Source organism: Chrysemys picta, chromosome 13 (genome assembly GCF_011386835.1).
Source record: "Chrysemys picta bellii isolate R12L10 chromosome 13, ASM1138683v2, whole genome shotgun sequence".
In the NCBI taxonomy this organism is placed as follows: domain Eukaryota; kingdom Metazoa; phylum Chordata; order Testudines; family Emydidae; genus Chrysemys; species Chrysemys picta.
Genome location: NC_088803.1, coordinates 24083279 through 24103170, shown reverse-complemented (window position 1 = coordinate 24103170; position 19892 = coordinate 24083279). Strand labels below are relative to the sequence as shown.

The 19892-nt window shown below is 44.3% G+C and overlaps 1 protein-coding gene across 1 annotated transcript in view; it reads right to left on the bottom strand.

Moving 5' to 3' along the window:
* The window catches only part of PHF20 (PHD finger protein 20), a 135205-nt gene that overhangs the window by 79808 nt on the left and 35505 nt on the right, over positions 1–19892 (bottom strand). Inside the window, exons 5-8 of the mRNA XM_065565232.1 lie at positions 18483–18562; positions 13606–14811; positions 3309–3696; positions 2624–2744 (exon numbers count right to left, since the gene is read on the bottom strand). Of these exons, the coding sequence (XP_065421304.1) occupies positions 2624–2744; positions 3309–3696; positions 13606–14811; positions 18483–18562 (1795 nt within the window). The remainder of the gene's footprint in view (positions 1–2623; positions 2745–3308; positions 3697–13605; positions 14812–18482; positions 18563–19892) is intronic.

Genomic DNA, 19892 nt, shown 5'->3' with positions numbered 1-19892 from the left:
TGTGCTGAGTCTCTCGAGAAGTGAGGTTTCAAAGGTTCTGATATTGCTTAGTGTCAGCTCACTACCAGTTCCTATGGACCAATATGGAACTGAGCTTACACAAGAACTATACAGGACGGTGAAGTCTGAGAACAAATAGTGCTGATGGGAGTAAGAACAGGTAGGAGATCTCCCTGTAGGGCTACCCGCACACTCAGTCTTGCTCACTAATTTCTTGGTGGATCTGGATGAAGATGGGGCCCCCTCCGGATAAGGAGCCTGCACTTTCACTCTTTGGCTCCAAGAGAGGGGTGGGGGGCACCTCAAGAGCTAGGATCTGAAGCTGGTCTTATGAATTTAGTCATATAAGTACACTTCTCTGTTCTTTCTCTGTCCAGGCACTATACGACTTACAAATCAAGAATTTCCCAGATATATGCAATTCTCCTAGGCAATAAAGGCACTTAATGTGACCATCATAAATAGGCATTGCTTTATTGCATGCCAGACAGTACTTAAAGCCAGGAGACCTCATGAGGCCACTCTGTAACTTGGATACTTATCTACTAACATTACTTAAAACTAGAGAAAAGTGCCAATGGGCATATTATCTAAAGCAGGGATGGGGAACCTTTTTTCTATCAGGGGCCACTGACCCACAGAAAAAAAAAATCAGTCGCGGGCCACACACACAGCCCCGCACAAAGGGAGTGGGTGGGTGCGCGTGCTCGAGGCTTCCCCCGCAGCGGAGTGAGCCGGTGCTCACAGCTCCAACCCCCACCGGGAGGGTGCGGAGGCTCGGTGCGTCCCCTAGACTCCGGGATGGGGCCAGAAATTAGGGGTTCAGGGTGCGGGAAAGGGCTCTGGGCTGGGGAAGGGGGGTGGGAGGGGATGAAGGCTTCGTCTGGGGGTGCGGGCTGTGGAATGGGGCTGAGGATGAGGGGTTCGGGTGCAGGAGGGGGTTCCGGGCTGGAGCCATGAGATTTGGAGTGCAGTAGTGGGCTTAGGGCTGGGGCAGCAGTGGGGGAGGAGGTTTGGGGGACTTTGAGTTCGAGAGGGGGCCCAGGGCTGGGGTAGGGGTGCGGGTGCAGGGTCTGGGAAGGAGTTAGGGTGCGGGAGAGGATTCCACTCTGGAACAGGGGGTTTGGGGTGCACGTGGGGGTGCCAGAGTCTGGGAGGGAGTTAGGGTGCGGGAGGGGGTTCTGACCTGGAGCAGGGGGTTTGGGGTGTGGGCTTTGGCCAGGCAGTGCTTACCTCGGGCAGCTCCCGGGTGGTGGCACAGCAGGGCTAAGGCAGGCTCCCAACTGCCAGAAGTGGCCTCCACGTCCAGCCCCTAGGCAGAGAGGCCAAGGGGCTCTGCGCAGTGCCCGTGCCCACAGGCACCACCCCCACAGCTCCCATTGACCACAGTTTCTGGCCAATAGGAGCTGCGCAGCCAGCGCTGGGGGCGGGGGCAGCGTGCGGAGCTTCCCTGATCACCTCTGCTCCTAGTGGCTGCAGGGACATGCCGGTCACTTCCAGAAACTGTGCAGAGCCAACTGGACTTTTAACAGTCTGGCAACCACAGCTTCCCCCCGCAGCAGGGCAAGCCAGCTTTCGCGGCTCCAGCCCTGCGGGCGGGCACCAAGTGTCGGGGCTTCCAGCCCGCAGCGTAGAGACTTGCCACGGGCCAGATGAAATGAAGCAGCAGGCCGGACCTGGCCCACAGGCTGTAGGTTCATCACCCCTGATCTAAAGCAAACATATAGCTAATAACTAACCATAAGACTAGCAAAAAGTTGCTCACAGTCACAGAGTCAGCAAGCTATTTCATTTCGAAGCTAAGAGGTTGTGAGTAGAACTAAGTGGCAGTTGGTGCACTCCACCTTCCTATGCCCTTGATGCAGAACAAGAGTACTCTGGGGGCACATGTGCATCATATACTGCTCGCCAAAAGACTCCAAACTTGAGTACATGAGGAAAATGTGTACCACCATCAGCGGAATGTGCATGTGGACAATCATCCAAATAATCTAAAAAGAAATTGAGCTCCTTAAATCTTGTAGGGCATGTTAAAGTTCAGAGGGAACGGGATTACCGAGGTATTAGCAGAAGGCTCATTAATCTAGCATTCAAAGGCATAACAAGATCCAAGGGCTAGATGTTGAAACTACATAAATCCAGGTTAGAAATAAGGTGAAAATATTTTTTTTTAATAGTGAAGGTAAATTACCCAGTCGAACAACTTATCAAGGGATGCGATGGATTCGCCATACTTGAAATCTTTAAATCAGCATTGGAGGTCTTTTGAAAAGATATCCTATAGTTAAACCACAATTTATTGGGATAGATTCAGGAATCGCTATGTGAAATTATATGGCCTCCACTACTTAAGGAGGTCCGATTTGAACACAATGATCCCTTCTAGTCTTCAAAAAAAAAAAAAAAAAAAAAAAAAAAAAAAATCTATGAAATCTTGCTTTCAAGATTTTGGTGGGGACTACTTACAATATTGCTACACTTCAATACCCGACGTAAATTATCTAGGGAATCTGTTGCAATGATAACACACATAGCCTTTAGACCATCTAAAATTAAAATTCAAAGACAATATTATAGAAAGAACAATGTTATAAAATACCCTAAGTTACAAAAGTTGAAGTACTAAAAATACTCACACAAGCTTTTTTCAACCCTGATGCGTTTTGATGGAACTTCCCCTCCTTTAGGTATTTTCCGCCTTCTTAATTCCAATGTTATTGGCTGCAATGTTTGAGAACTTTGCTCTACAAATTTACATAAAACCAGAGGAATGAGAGTTGACTAAATATACCATTAAAGTCAGTTAAAATCCTCAATTTTGTATATTTGAAAAAAAATACAAACTCACTTTTTCAGAGCTTTATAAAAAACAATATTAGTATCTCTCTCTAATTCTGCAATTTTCTTTATTTCCTTTCCTCTTATTAGCTATTTTGGTAGATCATGACTGACTCTTTAGTAAACATATTCATTTTACCATATAATCCCATTTATAACATCACATATTGTCATGTTAGTGTCTATAGATCAGCTCTGCAACTATCTCCTTAAAAATCATGTCTCTATTACTAAATTTTTAGACCTCTCTAAAATACAACCAAATATGTTATAGATTGTCATGACGAGAGGTTGTAGTGAATGAGCTAAAATAAGTGCTGTAAGAGCAACATTTATTTCCATGTACTTAGAACATAAAGATCCCCATGCCCCAAATCAGAAAAGAATGTAGTGCTGAGCTGCTCAGCATCTCCCATTCCCTACAAGATTTTTTAGACTACTGCCTAAATACAAATATTTTAAGTACTAACCTGTTGGGGGTGTTATAGGTGGTCTACCACGTTTTCTTTTAGTTTCCTTTATGTTTTCTGGTAGACTCTTCACTTTGTCATTTTCAGATTTCTTCTCAATTTGTGTATCTACTGAATATTCCATATCATTTTCTGATATATTCTCTTTGTCTTCTTTCCCATTCTTAGGTATATTTTTTTCAGAGACCTTGCCTTTTTCTGAGATGACTATTATTTTTCCTTCTTTATCAGGTTGTTTAGATCTTTTTTCTGTCTTTAATGCCTTTTCATCCTTGTCCTTCTTAGCATTCTCTGTTGCTTTCCTCTGTTCTTTAAACTTCTCCCATTTTTCAGGAGATGAAGGGATTTCATTACCTTTTTCTTTAGGCCTAGCATTACCCACAATATTCTAAAATAAAGAAAACACAAAGTGAAAAATGCATGATTCTTTGCATTTTGAAATTTCTTTATATTTAACATAAGAATTAAAAAAAAAAACCACACATGTAAGCAAAGGAACAGGGGTCCAGGTGTCATATCAGTATAACCCACAAGTTAAAAATTTAAGATTATAGGCAGAGCACTACAGTAAAACCTGCCAAGAGTGGTCACTCTTGGCGTTAGCAAAAGTGCTCGCTTCTAAGAGGTGGTCTCTCTTCAAAGGCTTACTGTAAAATGGGCACTTTTACAAGGCACAGAAAAGCTACTAGTGTTACCAATGTTTCATGTTTAATTTTCATTACCTATTACACTGGTCTACAATTTTTGAGAAGTCGTCTGCTTCAGAGATAAAATGTGCTATTTATTATGTATTTTGATGTGCTGAATTCAAATATGACAATTAAAACAACTGATTGGCTACTGTTTCTAAGATATTTAAGTTTTTACATTTTATGTCTATGTATATTGTGTAGATAGTAGAGTTTTAATCATAAATTGTAAACCTAGGTCTTTTCATGTGTTTATGGTTGCTTTACATGATAATATTTAACCTGTCCTGTTTATGTAACACTTTAAAAATCAGCAAAAGGGTTATAGAAATAAAATTTATTATGAAACAAAAGGCAAAAAACTATTATGTACATAGTTTAGTCCTATTCAGTGTCTACTCGGCGCTTCTTGGCTTGTCTCTTGTATTCATTAAATGGAGCATCTCTTGTCACTGTCCAGCAATAGTCTGCAAGCATTGATGGGCTCCATTTGCCCTGATAGCGTTTCTCCATTGTTGCAATGTCCTGGTGAAATTGCTCGCCGTGCTCATCGCTCACTGCTCCGCAGTCCGGTGGGAAAAAAATCTAGATGAGAGTGCAAAAAATGTATCTTTAGTGACATGTTGCAACAAAGGCTTTTGTATGCCTTGAGGAGGTTTTCCCACCAACAACCTGTAGTTGTCTGCCTTGTTGTTTCCGAGAAAATTTATTGCCACTAACTGGAAGGCTTTCCATGCCGTCTTTTCCTTGCCACGTAGTGCATGGTCAAATGCATCATCTCGAAGAAGTTCACGAATCTGAGGACCAACAAAGACACCTTCCTTTATCTTAGCTTCACTTAACCTTGGAAATTTTCCACGGAGGTACTTGAAAGCTGCTTGTGTTTTGTCAATGGCCTTGACAAAGTTCTTCATCAGACCCAGCTTGATGTGTAAGGGTGGTAACAAAATCTTCCTTGATTCAACAAGTGGTGGATGCTGAACACTTTTCCTCCCAGGCTCCAATGACTGTCGGAGTGGCCAATCTTTCTTGATGTAGTGGGAATCTCTTGCATGACTATCCCATTTGCAGAGAAAACAGCAGTACTTTGTGTATCCAGTCTGCAGACCAAGCAAGAGAGCAACAACCTTCAAATCGCCACAAAGCTGCCACTGATGTTGGTCATAGTTTATGCACTTCAAAAGTTTTTTCATGTTGTCATAGGTTTCCTTCATATGGACTGCATGACCAACTGGAATTGATGGCAAAACATTGCCATTATGCAGTAAAACAGCTTTAAGACTCGTCTTCGATGAATCAATGAACAGTCTCCACTCATCTGGATCGTGAACGATGTTGAGGGCTGCCATCACACCATCGATGTTGTTGCAGGCTACAAGATCACATTAGATGAAGAATGGGACAAGATCCTTTTGACGGTCACGGAACATGGAAACCCTAACATCACCTGCCAGGAGATTCCACTGCTGTAGTCTGGAGCCCAACAGCTCTGCCTTACTCTTGGGTAGTTCCAAATCCCTGACAAGGTCATTCAGTTCACCTTGTGTTATGAGGTGTGGTTCAGAGGAGGAGGATGGGAGAAAATGTGGGCCTGGGACATTGATGGTTCAGGACCAGAAGTTTCATCCTCTTCCTCGTCTGACTCAAGTGAGAATGATTCTGGTGCATCAGGAACCGGCACTCCTTCTCCGTGGGGTACTGGGCGTATAGCTGATGGAATGTTTGGATAATGCACAGTCCACTTTTTCTTCTTTGACACACCTTTCCCAACTGGAGGCACCATGCAGAAGTAACAATTGCTGGTATGATCTGTTGGCTCTCTCCAAATCATTGGCACTGCAAAAGGCATAGATTTCCTTTTCCTGTTCAACCACTGGCACAGATTTGTTGCACAGAAGTGTTGCAGCATATGTGTGGGGCCCACCTCTTGTCCTGATCTCCAATTTTGCAGCCAAAATAAAGGTGATAGGCTTTCTTAACCATAGTGGTTATGCTGCGCTTTTGTGATACAAAAGTCACTTCACCACAAACATAGCAGAAGTTATCTGCACTGTTCACACAAGTACGAGGCATCTCTGCTCACTTTGGCTAAACAGAAATGTGTCCCTTTGCAAAATCAAACACTGACAAATAAGAGAGCACGACACTGTATGATTTCTAGAGCTGATATAGGGCAATTTGTTCAGCAGAGTGATGTAAGCTTCGTTATGATTGTATCATCCATGACTTCTAGGAATAACATGATGCAATTCATATCATGTATGAAGCAATACCAGCTTCAGATTGCATCATTCATTGTTTTGCCTAAAAAGCAAGTACTGTCCAAACCCAGTCATAGATTTATTCATAGATCCAGTCAAAGATGTATATTAGTCATTTCTGGTTTAAACTGAGATCCCTTCCCTTTATAACTCATTTATCCTCCGCCATTACTAAGGCAAGGGTCATATATACTGACCCAATAGCATATCTTGAAAACTAGAGCCAATCAATAATTTTAAGCATCATTTTCGTTCTCAGTGACCCAGAATTTGTAAAGTTTGACTACATTTATTTCAGAAACATTTTGGCTGTAGAGCAATGTTACATGAACATTATTACATATAGTATACAATATAGTACTGTATTTAAAAATCTCTTGGTGGGTTTATTAATACAGTAGAACAGTATGTGTTAATCAAAAGAGGTAATTCAGTACACTAATAAAAGTGCATATTCTCTACACTGAAACAAAAGAATTTTTACAATTACCTGTGTTATCAGAAAGTTTTGGTTTCAGTCTACAGTAGCTTGTATTTATTTGAAAATGTCACTTATTCTTGAGTGCCTCTGTGACAGTAGGAGCATGTTTACCATTTCTTCTGCATCGTTGAATAGCTCTAAAAGTCGGTTATTGCCCTTTTGAATGGCAAATGCTTTCATGTTTTTATCATATTCTTGGCTTCAGTCATAAAAATTATTCTTACCGGGGTTCAGAGGTACTATTGCTATCCCCTTCATCATCAGTTTTTGTGTCCATGTGAGAGTCATCACATGGCTTGAAATTTTCTAGTTTTGTAGCAGGCATTGACCTGTCAGTGACCTCGTCAGTTGTTGCAAGGTTCTCATCAAACTGGTACATCTTCTCAATCAGCATTCCCAAAAAGACTTTGCAACATGTTAACTACCGAAAGAGGAAGCTCATGTTCATCTTCTAGATAAACATCTTCATTTGGTGAGTCTGCATTTAGCAAAGCATTTTTTGATGGTGCTTGGCTCAGTCTCACTCCATGCTCAATGAACCCAGTGTATTCACTGAAGAGTGAAACCCTTTTCAAATGCACTGGACCCAAGGAAGTTACGCCAGATTCCATTTGATGAAGAATAAATTGAATTTGCCTGTTCCGAAAGTTCAGTTTTAGGGTTTCAATAACCCCAGCATCGATAGGCTGTTACACAGAGGTGCTTTTTGGGGGAAAAGAAGCAGAGTTTAATGTTTGAGTTTAACAAGGAGGCGGCATGGGGCATTTTCCGTAAACAGAATTTTATGTCCTCGATAGTAGCAATCTGCAGTCAAATCTCTGTAATCATTTTTCAAAAAGCTCGGAGTTCATCCATGCTTTTTTGTTGAATTCATATTCCACAGGCAACTCTTTGATATTCAACTTGCCAAAGCCTCGTGGGCATTGGGATTTACCAGTCAGTACAGGCTTTTCTTTATCTCCATTCATGTTGGTGCATAATAAAGGGTGATTCTTTCTTTTGAATATTTCCCATTTACACATTGCTAGCCTTCGATATGGAGGGTTTTGCTAATGTTGCTGTCTTTAAAAAACAGCCCAGTTTCATCCATATTCTAGATTTCAGAGGGTTCATAATCCTGTATGACTTCAGCTAACTTTTGCTTCTAATCTGAAGCCACATCTTGATTAATGTCTCCACGCTCCCTGCATGCTATACCAAAGGCAAGGCTGTGACTCTTCTTAAACAACTCAAGCCAGGCATTGCTGGCTTTAAACTCCCTGTTTTCCAACTCCTCTGTGAATTTCATGTCTTGCGCTTTTAGCATTGACCCAGACACATTTACATGATGAGCGACAGTGGATTTAAACCACTGATAAGTGAAAAAATTGACTTCATTTCTAGTTTTAGCACATTTAATTTTCATTGAAGATTTTGCATTTGACACATCAGCAAGGATTTTCTGCCTTCCATTGTAACAGCTTTTGGATCTGTGTTTTTCCAACGGCAAACTGTTCGGCAATTTGACGGCAACTGGTACAAGCTTCTAGCTGCAATACCGCTTTAACATGTTGCTCCAGTGTAAGAAACACTTTGGATTTGCATTTTTTCTCTTCCATTACGACTTCTTTTAGCTTTAAACTGTGACATACAATAGTGTACACATTCACATCTTCCTTTAAAGTTCCTGTTTGTTCAAGTTCGATTTCCAGTTCCTGTTGAGTATGAGGCCCTATATTGCAGAAACCGTAATGTACAAAAGAAAAAAATCTTTTGCTGGAAACATCAAAAAAACCAGACTGAAGCGACGATCGGTTTCTCCTACAGGTTTGTTTTTATGGATGGGACTAAGAAAATGTTGTCCGTCGTCACAGCTGACAAGTCGTTGCTCTTCACAGTTAAATTATAAGGCAGCAGTTCTCAAACTTTAGCAACCCGAAAACCCCGTTTTGATTTAAAAATTTTCAGAGATCCCCAAGCCAACCCGCTCAGCCCCAGGCCCCACCACACTCCTTCTCCCAAGGTCCCACCCGATCCCACCTCTTCCCACCCCCCGCTTACTCCATCCACGCACTCTGCTGCTCGCTCTCCCCCACCCTCACTCACTTTCACCCGGCTGGGATAGAGGGTTGCGGTGCAGAAGGGGGTGCGGACTCTGGGAGGGAGTTTGGGTGCAGGAAGGCTGAGGGGTGCGGGCTCTGGGAGGGATTTTGGGTGCAGGGTGAGGGCTATGGTCTGGGGCAGGGTGTTTGGGATACAGGCTCCGGCCGGGCTGCGCTTACCTCGGGCAGCTCCCGAAAGCAACGCGGCAGATCTTTCTGGAAGTGGCTCCTAGGCTCCACATGCTGTCCCTACCCACAGGCACCACCCCCGCAGCTCCCATTGGCCGCAGTTCCCAGCCAATGGGCTCTATGGAGTTGGCGCTCATGGTGGGGGCAGCGCGTGGAGCCAGGGTAGGCAGGGACACTGCCTTAGCCCCATTGTGCCACCTGACTTTTAGCACCTAATATCTCCCGGTTTAGCTTCAGTAACCTCCAGGAGATAGAGGGAGGGAGAGGAGTTGAGGGAAGGAGAAGGAGGAATTGCTCAGCGGGGCCCACGGACCGCCTTGAGTACCCTCAGGGATCCCCAGGGATCCACGGACCCCACTTTGAGAAACTAAGTTAAATGTTATAGGGAGGAAAACGTTCCACGGTCTCTGCAAGTAGTCACTCATGACAGATGGCCCCTCGTCAGAAGTGGTCACTAAGGCAGATTTTACTGTATTCAGATACTCACCGAGCAACAGATTATCAGCACAATTCATTAACACAGATATCAAAACTCAAATACTATTCAAATATTTTTTAAAGGATAATTCCAGACTTAAATCAAATCATCTGCCAAAATGCCAAACAGCAACCCCAGCTACGCTACAGCATGTCTGAATACACTATTTGATCCAGTTCAAAAGCCACTGGTCTGAAACAGTGTTTTCATTTTGTATACTTTCTGATAGGAAGGTAATAAATTGCTAATATCCCTTTTAATATCTAAGATATGTAACTAAGCTCTACTTGGAAGACTTTAATGCTTCAGAAAAACACAGAAAAAAATAAATGAAATTGTAAAAATCAAATATGGATGAAATGTCAAAACTATTTCAAATTGTACAATGAGGTTCTGTCTTCCAACCCTGAAACTGTTGAGGTCATATAGCCACTAGGAAAAACTTTCCACAATAAATACAGGCTACCAAAGTAGGGACCAGACTTCAGTCTCATGATCTCATTGATCAATAAATTGGAGGATAAACATTCCAATCTTTGAGAAACTCTGTTAAAGAATGAAAGAAATCTGAAACCTCTCCCCCCCTTAAATGGGGATACAATAAGCAGAAATAGCTATTACAGCAAATATACTTGCACTATTGGTAATCCCAAATCTATTAAGGATAAGAGAAAATCCAAGCAATTAAGTCTAAGGCCTAGTCTACACTAGGTGGTTATGTTGAATTTAGCAGCGTTAAATCGAATTAACTCTGCACCCGTCCACACAACAAAGCTATTTAGTTCGACACAGAGGTCTCTTAAATTCGACTTCTGTACTCCTCCCCAACGAGGGGAGTAGTGCTAAATTCGACATGGCCATGTCGAATTAGGGTAGGTGTGGATAGAAATTGACGCTAATAGCTCCGGGAGCTATCCCACAGTGCACCACTCTGTTGACGCTCTGGACAGCAGTCCGAGCTCGGATGCTCTGACCAGCCACACAGGAAAAGCCCCGGGAAAATTTGAATTCCTTTTCCTGTCTGGGCAGTTTGAATCTCATTTCCTGTTTGGACATCGTGGCGAGCTCAGCAACACTGGCAACGATGCAGAGCTCTCCAGAAGAGATGACCATGCAATCTCAGAATAGAAAGAGGGCCCCAGCATGTACTGATCGGGAAGTCTTGGATCTGATCGCTGTGTGGGGCGATGAGTCTGTGCTTTCGGAGCTGCGATCGAAAAGACGGAATGCAAAGATCTCAGAGAAGATCTCCAAAGCCATGACAGAGAGAGGATACAGCCGGGATGCAACGCAGTGCCACGTGAAAATCAAGGAGCTGAGACAAGGGTACCAGAAGACCAAAGAGGCAAACGGACGCTCTGGATCCCAGCCCCAGACATGCCGTTTCTACGAGACACTGCATTCCATCCTAGGTGCGGCCGCCACCACTACCCCACCACTGACCGTGGACTCTGAGGATGGGATATTGTCGACGCCCGCTTCCTCGGAGATGTTAGCGGACGGGGAAGATGAGGAAGGAGATGAGGAGGACGAGGCAGTCGACAGCGCTTACAACGCTGATTTCCCAGACAGCCAGGACCTCTTCATCACCCTCACTGAGATCCCCTACCAACCGTCCCCAGGCGTTAACCCGGACCCAGAATCAGGGGAAGGATCAGTCGGTAAGTGTTATAAACATGTAAAGATTTATTTTGAACAGAACATTAATATTAACAGTGGGTTTTTCATGATTACTTTGCCCTAGGCGCTTATTAGTCTTTGGTAGTGCAACTACTGCCAAAAAAATCTAACAATGTCCGGTTTATCATGATTGGTTTGCCCTAGGCGCTGTACTGTGTAGTCCTTGCCAGTGCAGCTACAGTAAAATTTGGTCTATATGTCCGGGGATAGAGCTGAAATCCTCGTGGGACATCTCCATGAAGCTCTCCTGGAGGTAATTGGAAAGCCTTTGCATGAGATTCCTTGGGAGAGCGGCCTTGTTCTGTCCTCCGTAGTAGGAAACGTTCCCGCGCCAGGCTAGCAGCAAGTACTCCGGTATCATTGCCTTGCAGAGCATGGCGGCATACGGCCCTGGTCTTTGCAGGCTTTCACAAAGCATGCGTTCTCTGTCGCTCTCTGAAATCCGCATCAGAGTGATGTCGCTCATGGTGACCTGCTTTGAATTAGGGGAATGTTAGTATTGGGACTGCTTGCCTTTCCTTTCCTTTACAGAACTGTAACCGGCCGTTTACAGCCATGCGGTGGAGGCGGGAGAGGGGCAGCATACAGGGATCTTTCCCGGGGACAGCCGCGAGGGGGTGGGACAGGGGCAGAGTTCATGCTTGCCGGATTGCTGGCAGCAGGAACTGGCCAACGCTAGGAGCATTGCTTTGAACGTGAAAGGAGGGCACTGCTATTATTAAAGTTTTAAGCTGCCACAAGTCTACGGCTTACCATGTCAGCCTGCTACCCAAATTCCACTGTCCGGCCGCGCTTGTCTGATCTGCACTGCAAGACCCCAGGCACTGAATGCAAAGGCCGAAAATTCGACCTTGTCCTGAGTGCGCATGTGATAGGTGCTGTGCATGGTCTTGTTCACAGAGAAAGACTATGTTCTTTGTTCACCAAAAAATTTATCTTTCTGAGGAATTCACTCCCTTTTTCCCAATCCCACAGCTGTGCCTGTCTCCCGACCTACCCTGGCATCACACTCCCAGAGGCTGGCGCAGGTTAGGCATAGAAAGAAAAGGACACGGGACGACATGTTCTCAGAACTTATGGGCCGCTCCCGAGCCGAGGCAACCCAGCAGACCCAGTGGAGGGAGAACATGTCGCAATACCAGCAAGCACACAGCGAACGGGAGGAGAAGTGGCGGCAGGAAGACCAGCAGGAGACTCAAACGCTGCTGGGACTAATGAGGGAGCAAACGGACATGCTCCGGCGCCTTGTGGATGTTCTGCAGGACCGGAGGCAAGAGGACAGAGCCCCGCTGCAGTCTATCTGTAACCACCCTCCCCCACCACAAAGTCCCATACCCCCCTCACCCAAAGTACCAAGAAGGAGGGGCAGCAGAGTCCGTGAAAACGGTCACTCCACCCCTGCAGACCGCTCAAGTACCAGAAGGCTGTCATTCCCCAAAATTTGATAAGTCCTTTCCTTCCCGCCTCACCCAAGCCCCCATCCCAGTTTCATCCCCTAACTGCGTAGTTGCTAATAAAAAATACGTTTCTGTTAATTACTGTTTCCATCATAAAAAGAAGAACAGGAGGACTTGTGGCACCTTAGAGACTAACAAATTTATTAGAGCATAAGCTTTCGTGGACTACAGCCCACTTCTTCGGATGCATATGAAGAAGTGGGCTGTAGTCCACGAAAGCTTATGCTCTAATAAATTTGTTAGTCTCTAAGGTGCCACAAGTCCTCCTGTTCTTCTTTTTGCGGATACAGACTAACACGGCTGCTACTCTGTTTCCATCATGTTTTTTTTAAGAGGACAGTCTGTTTGAAGGGGGGGAAGGGAGTTGGTAATTGGACAGGACAGTCACCTTTACTAGGGTACAGACACGGCGGCAGGTTCAGCAGCAGGTCACACACACACACATTGCAGTCACTAGGCACCCTGGTCAGTCTGGGAGGTGGTTTTCATTTTCGGGAGGGGGTGGAAGGGGGGGCTATGTGACTTTGTGGCGGGGGAGGGCGGTTAGAGATCTTATCCTTATCCTGGATCACAGAGCCACGTAGCAGGGGATCTGTAACCGTCCTCCCCCTGCCAGAAAGTCACATAGCCCCCACACACAGAGTCCCAAACAGGAGGGGTGGCAGGCTCCGTTGAAACAACCAGTCCACCAGTGCGGACCACTCTAGAAACAGGAGCATGTCATTCCTCGAGTTTAGAAGCGTCCTTTGCATCACTATACTACACCCGCTCCCCACCACAGTCTGCGTCCCAGTTTCAACACTTTACCGCGAAAACAGTAATAAAGAAAACGGTGTTCATTAACAAATTTCCAGTGATTTTATTTTTAAACGTGTGCTGGAAGTGGGTGAACGGGGTATGAAACTGGAGAGGATAGTGAACATTCACTAGGTAAAGAAACGGGGGCAGGTTCAGCTTCTCTGTAAACAAACGTAATAGTCACAGGTTACCCTGCTCACTCAGGAACCTAGCTTTCAAAGCCTCCCAGATGCACAGCGCGTCCCGCTGGGCTCTTTTAATCGCACGGCTGTCTGGCTGGGCGTAATCAGCAGCCAGGCTATTCGCCTCAACCTCCCACCCCACCATAAAGGTCTCCCCCTTGCTCTCACAGAGATTGTGGAGCACACAGCAAGCTGCAATAACAATGGGGATATTGGTTTCGCTGAGATCAGAGCGAGTCAGTAAGCTTCTCCATCTCCCCTTGAGACGTCCAAAAGCACACTCCACCACCATTCTGCATTTGCTCAGCCGGTAGTTGAAGAGTTCTTTTTCACTGTCCAGGGCGCCTGTATAGGGCTTCATGAGCCAGGGCATTAGCGGGTAGGCTGGGTCCCCGAGGATCACTATAGGCATCTCCACATCCCCAACAGTTATTTTGTGGTCCGGGAAGTAAATACCTTCCTGCAGCCATCTAAACAGACCAGAGTTCCTGAAAACACGAGCGTCATGAACCTTGCCCGGCCATCCGATGTTGATATTTGTAAAACGTCCCCTATGGTCCACCAGTGCTTGCAGCACAAATGAAAAGTAGCTCTTTCGGTTAATGTACTGGCTGGCCTGGTGGTCCGGTCCCAGGATAGGGATGTGAGTTCCATCTATAGCCCCACCGCAGTTTGGGAATCCCATCGCGGCGAAGTCATCTATGATGACCTTCACGTTTCCCAGGGTCACTACCTTTGACAGCAGTACCTCAACGATTGCGTTGGCTACTTGCATCACAACCACCCCCACGGTAGATTTGCCCACGCCAAAGTGGTTCGCGACTGACCGGTAGCTGTCTGGCGTTGCAAGTTTCCAGAGGGCTATGGCCACTCGCTTCTGGACAGTCAGGGCTGCTCGCATCAGGGTGTCCTTCCGCTTCAGGGCAGGGGACAGCAACTCACAAAGTTCCATGAAAGTTCCCTTCCGCATGCGAAAGTTTCGCAGCCACTGTGATTCATCCCAGAATTGCAGCACTATGCGGTCCCACCAGTCCGTGCTTGTTTCCCGTGCCCAGAATCGCCGTTCCACAGCATCAACATGACCCATTGCCACCATGATGTCCACGGCGCGGGGTCCCGTGCTTTGTGACAGGTCTGTGCCACTCTCACACTTCATGTCCTCACCGTGCTGCCGTAGCCTCCTCGCCCGATTTCTCAGCATCTGCCTCTGGAAAAGGTGGATGATAAGGTGTGAGGTGTTGACAACAGCCATAACTGCAGCGATGGTCGCAGCAGGCTCCATGCTCGCAGTGCTGTGTCATCCGCGCTGTCACTCACCAGAAAAGTGCGCGAACTGATTGCCCGCCGGCGCTTTCAGGGAGGGAGGGCGGGAGTGACGGTTGGATGACGACAGTTACCCAAAACCACCCTCGACACATTTTTTTCCCCAGCAGGCATTGGGGGCTCGAATTCCAATGGGCAGCGGGGACTGCGGGAACTGTGGGATAGCTGCCCACAGTGCATCGCTTCCAATGTTGACGCTTGCCCCGTTACTGTGGACTCACACAGTCAAATTACTGTCCTTAGTGTGGAGACACACGTTCGACTTTGTAATATCGATTCCACATATTCGATGCAAGTAAAATCGAACTACTCTCGTAGTGTAGACATACCCTAAGATAAGAACTTGGAACCCCATCTTTGGACATTACATCATCTTTTTCAGTGATTCCAAAAGCAGACTGATGGCCCCCCCCAAAAAAAAGATTCACCACCACACACACCAAGTCCATCTGATCCAATCATATGTTATTTATGTAACCTGCTAAAGCATTTTTCACTCTTTACAGATCTAGAACTGAAGGTATTACTTTGTTCTGAATGCTCACTGTCCACACTGCTTCATGACATAAGAAAATCTGGAAACCTAGCTCCCCCCTTTCAGCAACAAATAGCCAATGTTCTGTGGTAGAATCTGTACAGCCTGTTCCCTAGTAAAAGGAACATACACAGAAGGGTCAAAAACACAGTCATAAACACAATTTTTTCAATCTTGCGGACGAGTCTGCAGTCTTAGAAAACAGATGAATGTGACTTTCTTGCCACCAAATCCAGTAACCCTTGATAAACTGATTTAACCACATAGTTCATAGATTACTCCTGGTGGAGTTCTGTGCCTCTGCGCAATGCAGAATTTGCAGAGAATTAACGTTCTGCGCAGAATTTCATTTCCCCCCCACGGAATAGGTGCTACAGAGTTGCTGGCCACTACCAGGGGCTGCTGGACCCAGCAGAGCCCAGCTCTCCAGCTCACAAATACAGGATATGGCCAGAAGAAGGGAAAGCTGGAGCTGTAGTCCCCAGCACCTCATGAAAGGTGGCGGCAGCGTGCAGGAAACTCCATAAAAGTCCAGACCTCACCACCAGGCTGTTTCTCTCTCTGGATTCCTGGGCTCTGGGAGTAGGGGATGCGGGTGTCTGGGCCAGGAGTTCGGGGGGATGCCTCATAGCTGGGCTATGGGGAGATAGGGGCTGCAGATGTCTTGGCTGGGGGGCACTCCGCAGCTGGGCTCTGCGAAGTAAGCGGTGCGAGTGTCTGAGACTGGAGGGGTGGATTTTTCCCTCAAGATGTGCCCACCTGGCACGTGTGACACACCCAGATCAAGACACCAAACAAAAGCATAACAGAGAAACAGGAACTGGGTTGTTGTAGGGGTTTATTTAACTCTCCACTCCTGGGGGAAATCTTTTTTGTCGGTACTGTTACAGATATACTTGCTGACAGGTATTTTGAAATAAATTGCCAAAATTATTGAAACTGGTGTAATTATATTGTGTTATTTTGACAAATATAATGTGCAGAATTTTAAAGTATTGTGCACAGAATTTTTAATTTTTTGGTACAGAATTCCCCCAGGAGTACCAGATTCCAAGGCCAGAAGGATCAATGTGATCAGTCTAATCTATATAACACAGACCAGAAAACTTGCCCAAAATAATTTCTAGAACAGATCTTTTAGAAAAACATCCAATCTTCATTTAAAAATTGTGACTTATGAAGAACCCGCCACAATGCTTGGCAAACTGTTCCAATGGTTAATTACTCTCACCATTAAAAAATTATCCTAATTTCCAGTCTGAATTTGTCTAGCCTCAACTTCCAACCACTGGATCATGTTATATCTTTCTCTGCTAGACTGAAGAACCCATTATTAAATATTTATTCCTATGTGGGTACTTATAGACTGTAATCCAGTCATCCCAACCTTCTCTAAATTAAATAGATTGAGCTCTTAGAGTCTATAGAAGGCATGTTTTCTAATCCTTTAATCATTCTCTTGACTCTTCTCTGAATCCTCTCCAATTTATCAACACCCTCTTGAACTGTGGGCATCAGAACTGTACACAGTATTCCAGGGCCAAACAAAGGTATAACCTCTCTATGCCTGCTCAATATCCCCCTACTTATGAATCCCAGGATCACATTAGTTTTTTGGCCACAGCATCGTACTGGGAGTGCATGTTCATCTGATTATCCATCTTAACTCTCTAACAGCGCCTATGGGAGGCCTACTATGGGTCACACACATTTACTCCTGGGGAAATTCTGCGCCAGTGCATAATGCAGAATTTTTCAGAAATTCATGTTGTGCATGCAGAACTTCCTTCCCTGACCCCCCAAAATGGGCTGCATAGTTGTTGGCCGCCACTAGGGGCTGCTGGACTTGGCAGAGCCCAGCTCACAAATAGAAAATCGGGGGGATTCCCAGCAGCTGCAGTTCCCAGCACGCTCTGAAGGAAGGAAACTCCTTGCAAGCCCAGGATCCAGCATCAGGCTGTGTTTCTCCCTCTGGATCCCTGGGCTCTGGGGGGTAGAGGGTGAGAGTGTCTTGGCTTTGGCAGAACAGGACTTAAATGACTTAGGAAGCTAATTCCCCTTTTACTGGGACTTGAGCTCCTAAGTCATTCAGGTTCTTCTGAAAATTTTACTCTTTGTCCCTAATTATGATAAACTACAACATACCAGAAATGTTGTCTAGCACAGCATCTCCCTTACAACTACAAAAGAATGATATTATCCAGCATCAGTAGCCACCCCCATGGTTACTGATAGGGAAAAATCTCCAGCACCAGTGCACGACACACACATGCACGCCTTCAGAGGAATGGACATATGCAATCAAAGAAAAACTTTTTAAAATTTTTATTATGCAGAATGTTTCATAAAAAGATCATTCAGTGATATAAGAGAAACACTTTAAATAAAATAAATCCGCTTGTCATTGCAATTAAGATTCTTTCAGGATCTCCTTCTGTATTGACAACAGAAGAGATTAGCCAACAGACTCTCACCTGACAATTCCTGTTGGCAGGGCATCTCAGTGAAGAGCCTTCAAATCTAGAATTCACTTCCTCCACAAGTCTGACAGATGCCCAGCCTACTGGCCTTCAAGAATTGGTGCACAGCTTTTGCCTAAGGACATGACTGTGGGTTATGTTTACAACCTAGAGCTGGAGTCTGACATTTTATTTGACAGTGATCAGCTAGTCTCTTATTTTAAGAAGTGCGTGTACACGTGCTCAGGAACAACTGTGTGACGGGTATACGTTTAAAAAACAAAAAAGTTTTCACAGGATATTATTAGGGCAGAGCTGATTAAAGTATTGACAATACATGACAGATATGATACAAACTTAAATCACATTCCTGTAGTGATAAATTACGAATATTTATTTAAAATCATTTACTGGCTAAGATTCTAGATAAAAACAAAAATTAATTAAGTGTTCACTTGATGGATTTTTCACTGATGCGAACATGAACAAATCAACTGAATTCAGATTTAAGAAACAGCTAGTCTTTTAGAATTAAATTGGAAAACACACAACATTTCTCACCTGATCTTTGGAAAAAGCTTTGATGTGAATATTTTTGACAGTCTGAACTACTCCATCATAAAATTTCACAGTGTAAGTACCTAAAAATTGAGAACACATCCCGATTAACAGTGTAATTTAACTTGCATTTTGATAATTATTCAAAGAATAAACACTGAACACTCCAGTTCTAGAGATGCACATCTGGTTCTAAATAAAAGTTCACTTTTTTAGGGTTACGAAAATTTATATCCTTAAACTTTAAGCCTCTTCTTTCACGAAACATGTATGAAGGGAGAATACAGTTTATTTCTTCTAGTTTCATCTATATTAACGTAAGAACAAGTTTACTAATAAAAAACATGAGTAAAAAAATGTATTGTCAATACACATGAAAGCATGCACATTGGGATTGATGAAATTATTTCTTAGACTCCATGCTTTCAACTGAAAAAATAAAACAAAAGAATTAATTTTGAGACTAACAGATCCAAAAGGGATCAAAGTCAAATGAAGGAATATGAGCAATTCCTGTTTACAGTACTCACACTGGTAGTGCCATTGAAGGAAGGGAGTGCAGGAAGTAGGAAATGGCCCTGTGTGTTTAACCCAGGGGTTCTCAAACTGGGGGTCACGAGGTTATTATGTGGAGGGTCGCGAGTTGTTAGCTTCCACCCCAAACCCTGCTTTGCCTCGAGCATTTATAATCGTGTTAAACATACAAAAAACTGTTTTTAATTAATAAGGGAGGGTCGCACTCAGAGGCTTGCTATGTTAAAGAGATCACCAGTACAAAAGTTTAAGACTCACTGGTTTAACCTGTAGGATCTGCTTTCTGCAACTGAGATGCTCTTAGTACTATTTTACAACTCTCCTAAATTATGAAAATATTCCTATAGATTTAAAAAAAAAAAAAAAAAAAAAAACCACCTTACCCCCAAATAGCTATTTACCCATGACAAGCTTTAAAGTTCCTATATTAAATCAATTGCTGACTGTTACACATGAAAAAATGTTTAATATCTGAAAATTGTAATAAGCTGATGAACAGTTCCACATGAGACTCTAATCCACTAACAATGAGTACCCAAGTCTAATGACCAAGTTGCAAACAAATGTATAAATGCTTTAAATCCTGCTTGGCAAGAGAAGAGCCTAGTAATTATGATGCTGAATACATCTAAACTCTGCTCCTGCATAACAGTGCATCAAACTGAAGTGTTTCACATTTCTACCCTTTTTTCTCATATTTTAGTGATCTATATTAAGAATCATTAGGCTGAAAATTATTCTGTAAGTCCCTATAATCTCTTGTGATGCCCACAGCAAATAATCTTTGAGAGAGCTGTATTAAATTGTGGAATAATCTCCAAAAGAAAGTACAAAAGGGGTAGCCGTGTTAGTCTGGATCTGTAAAAGCAGCAAAGAGTC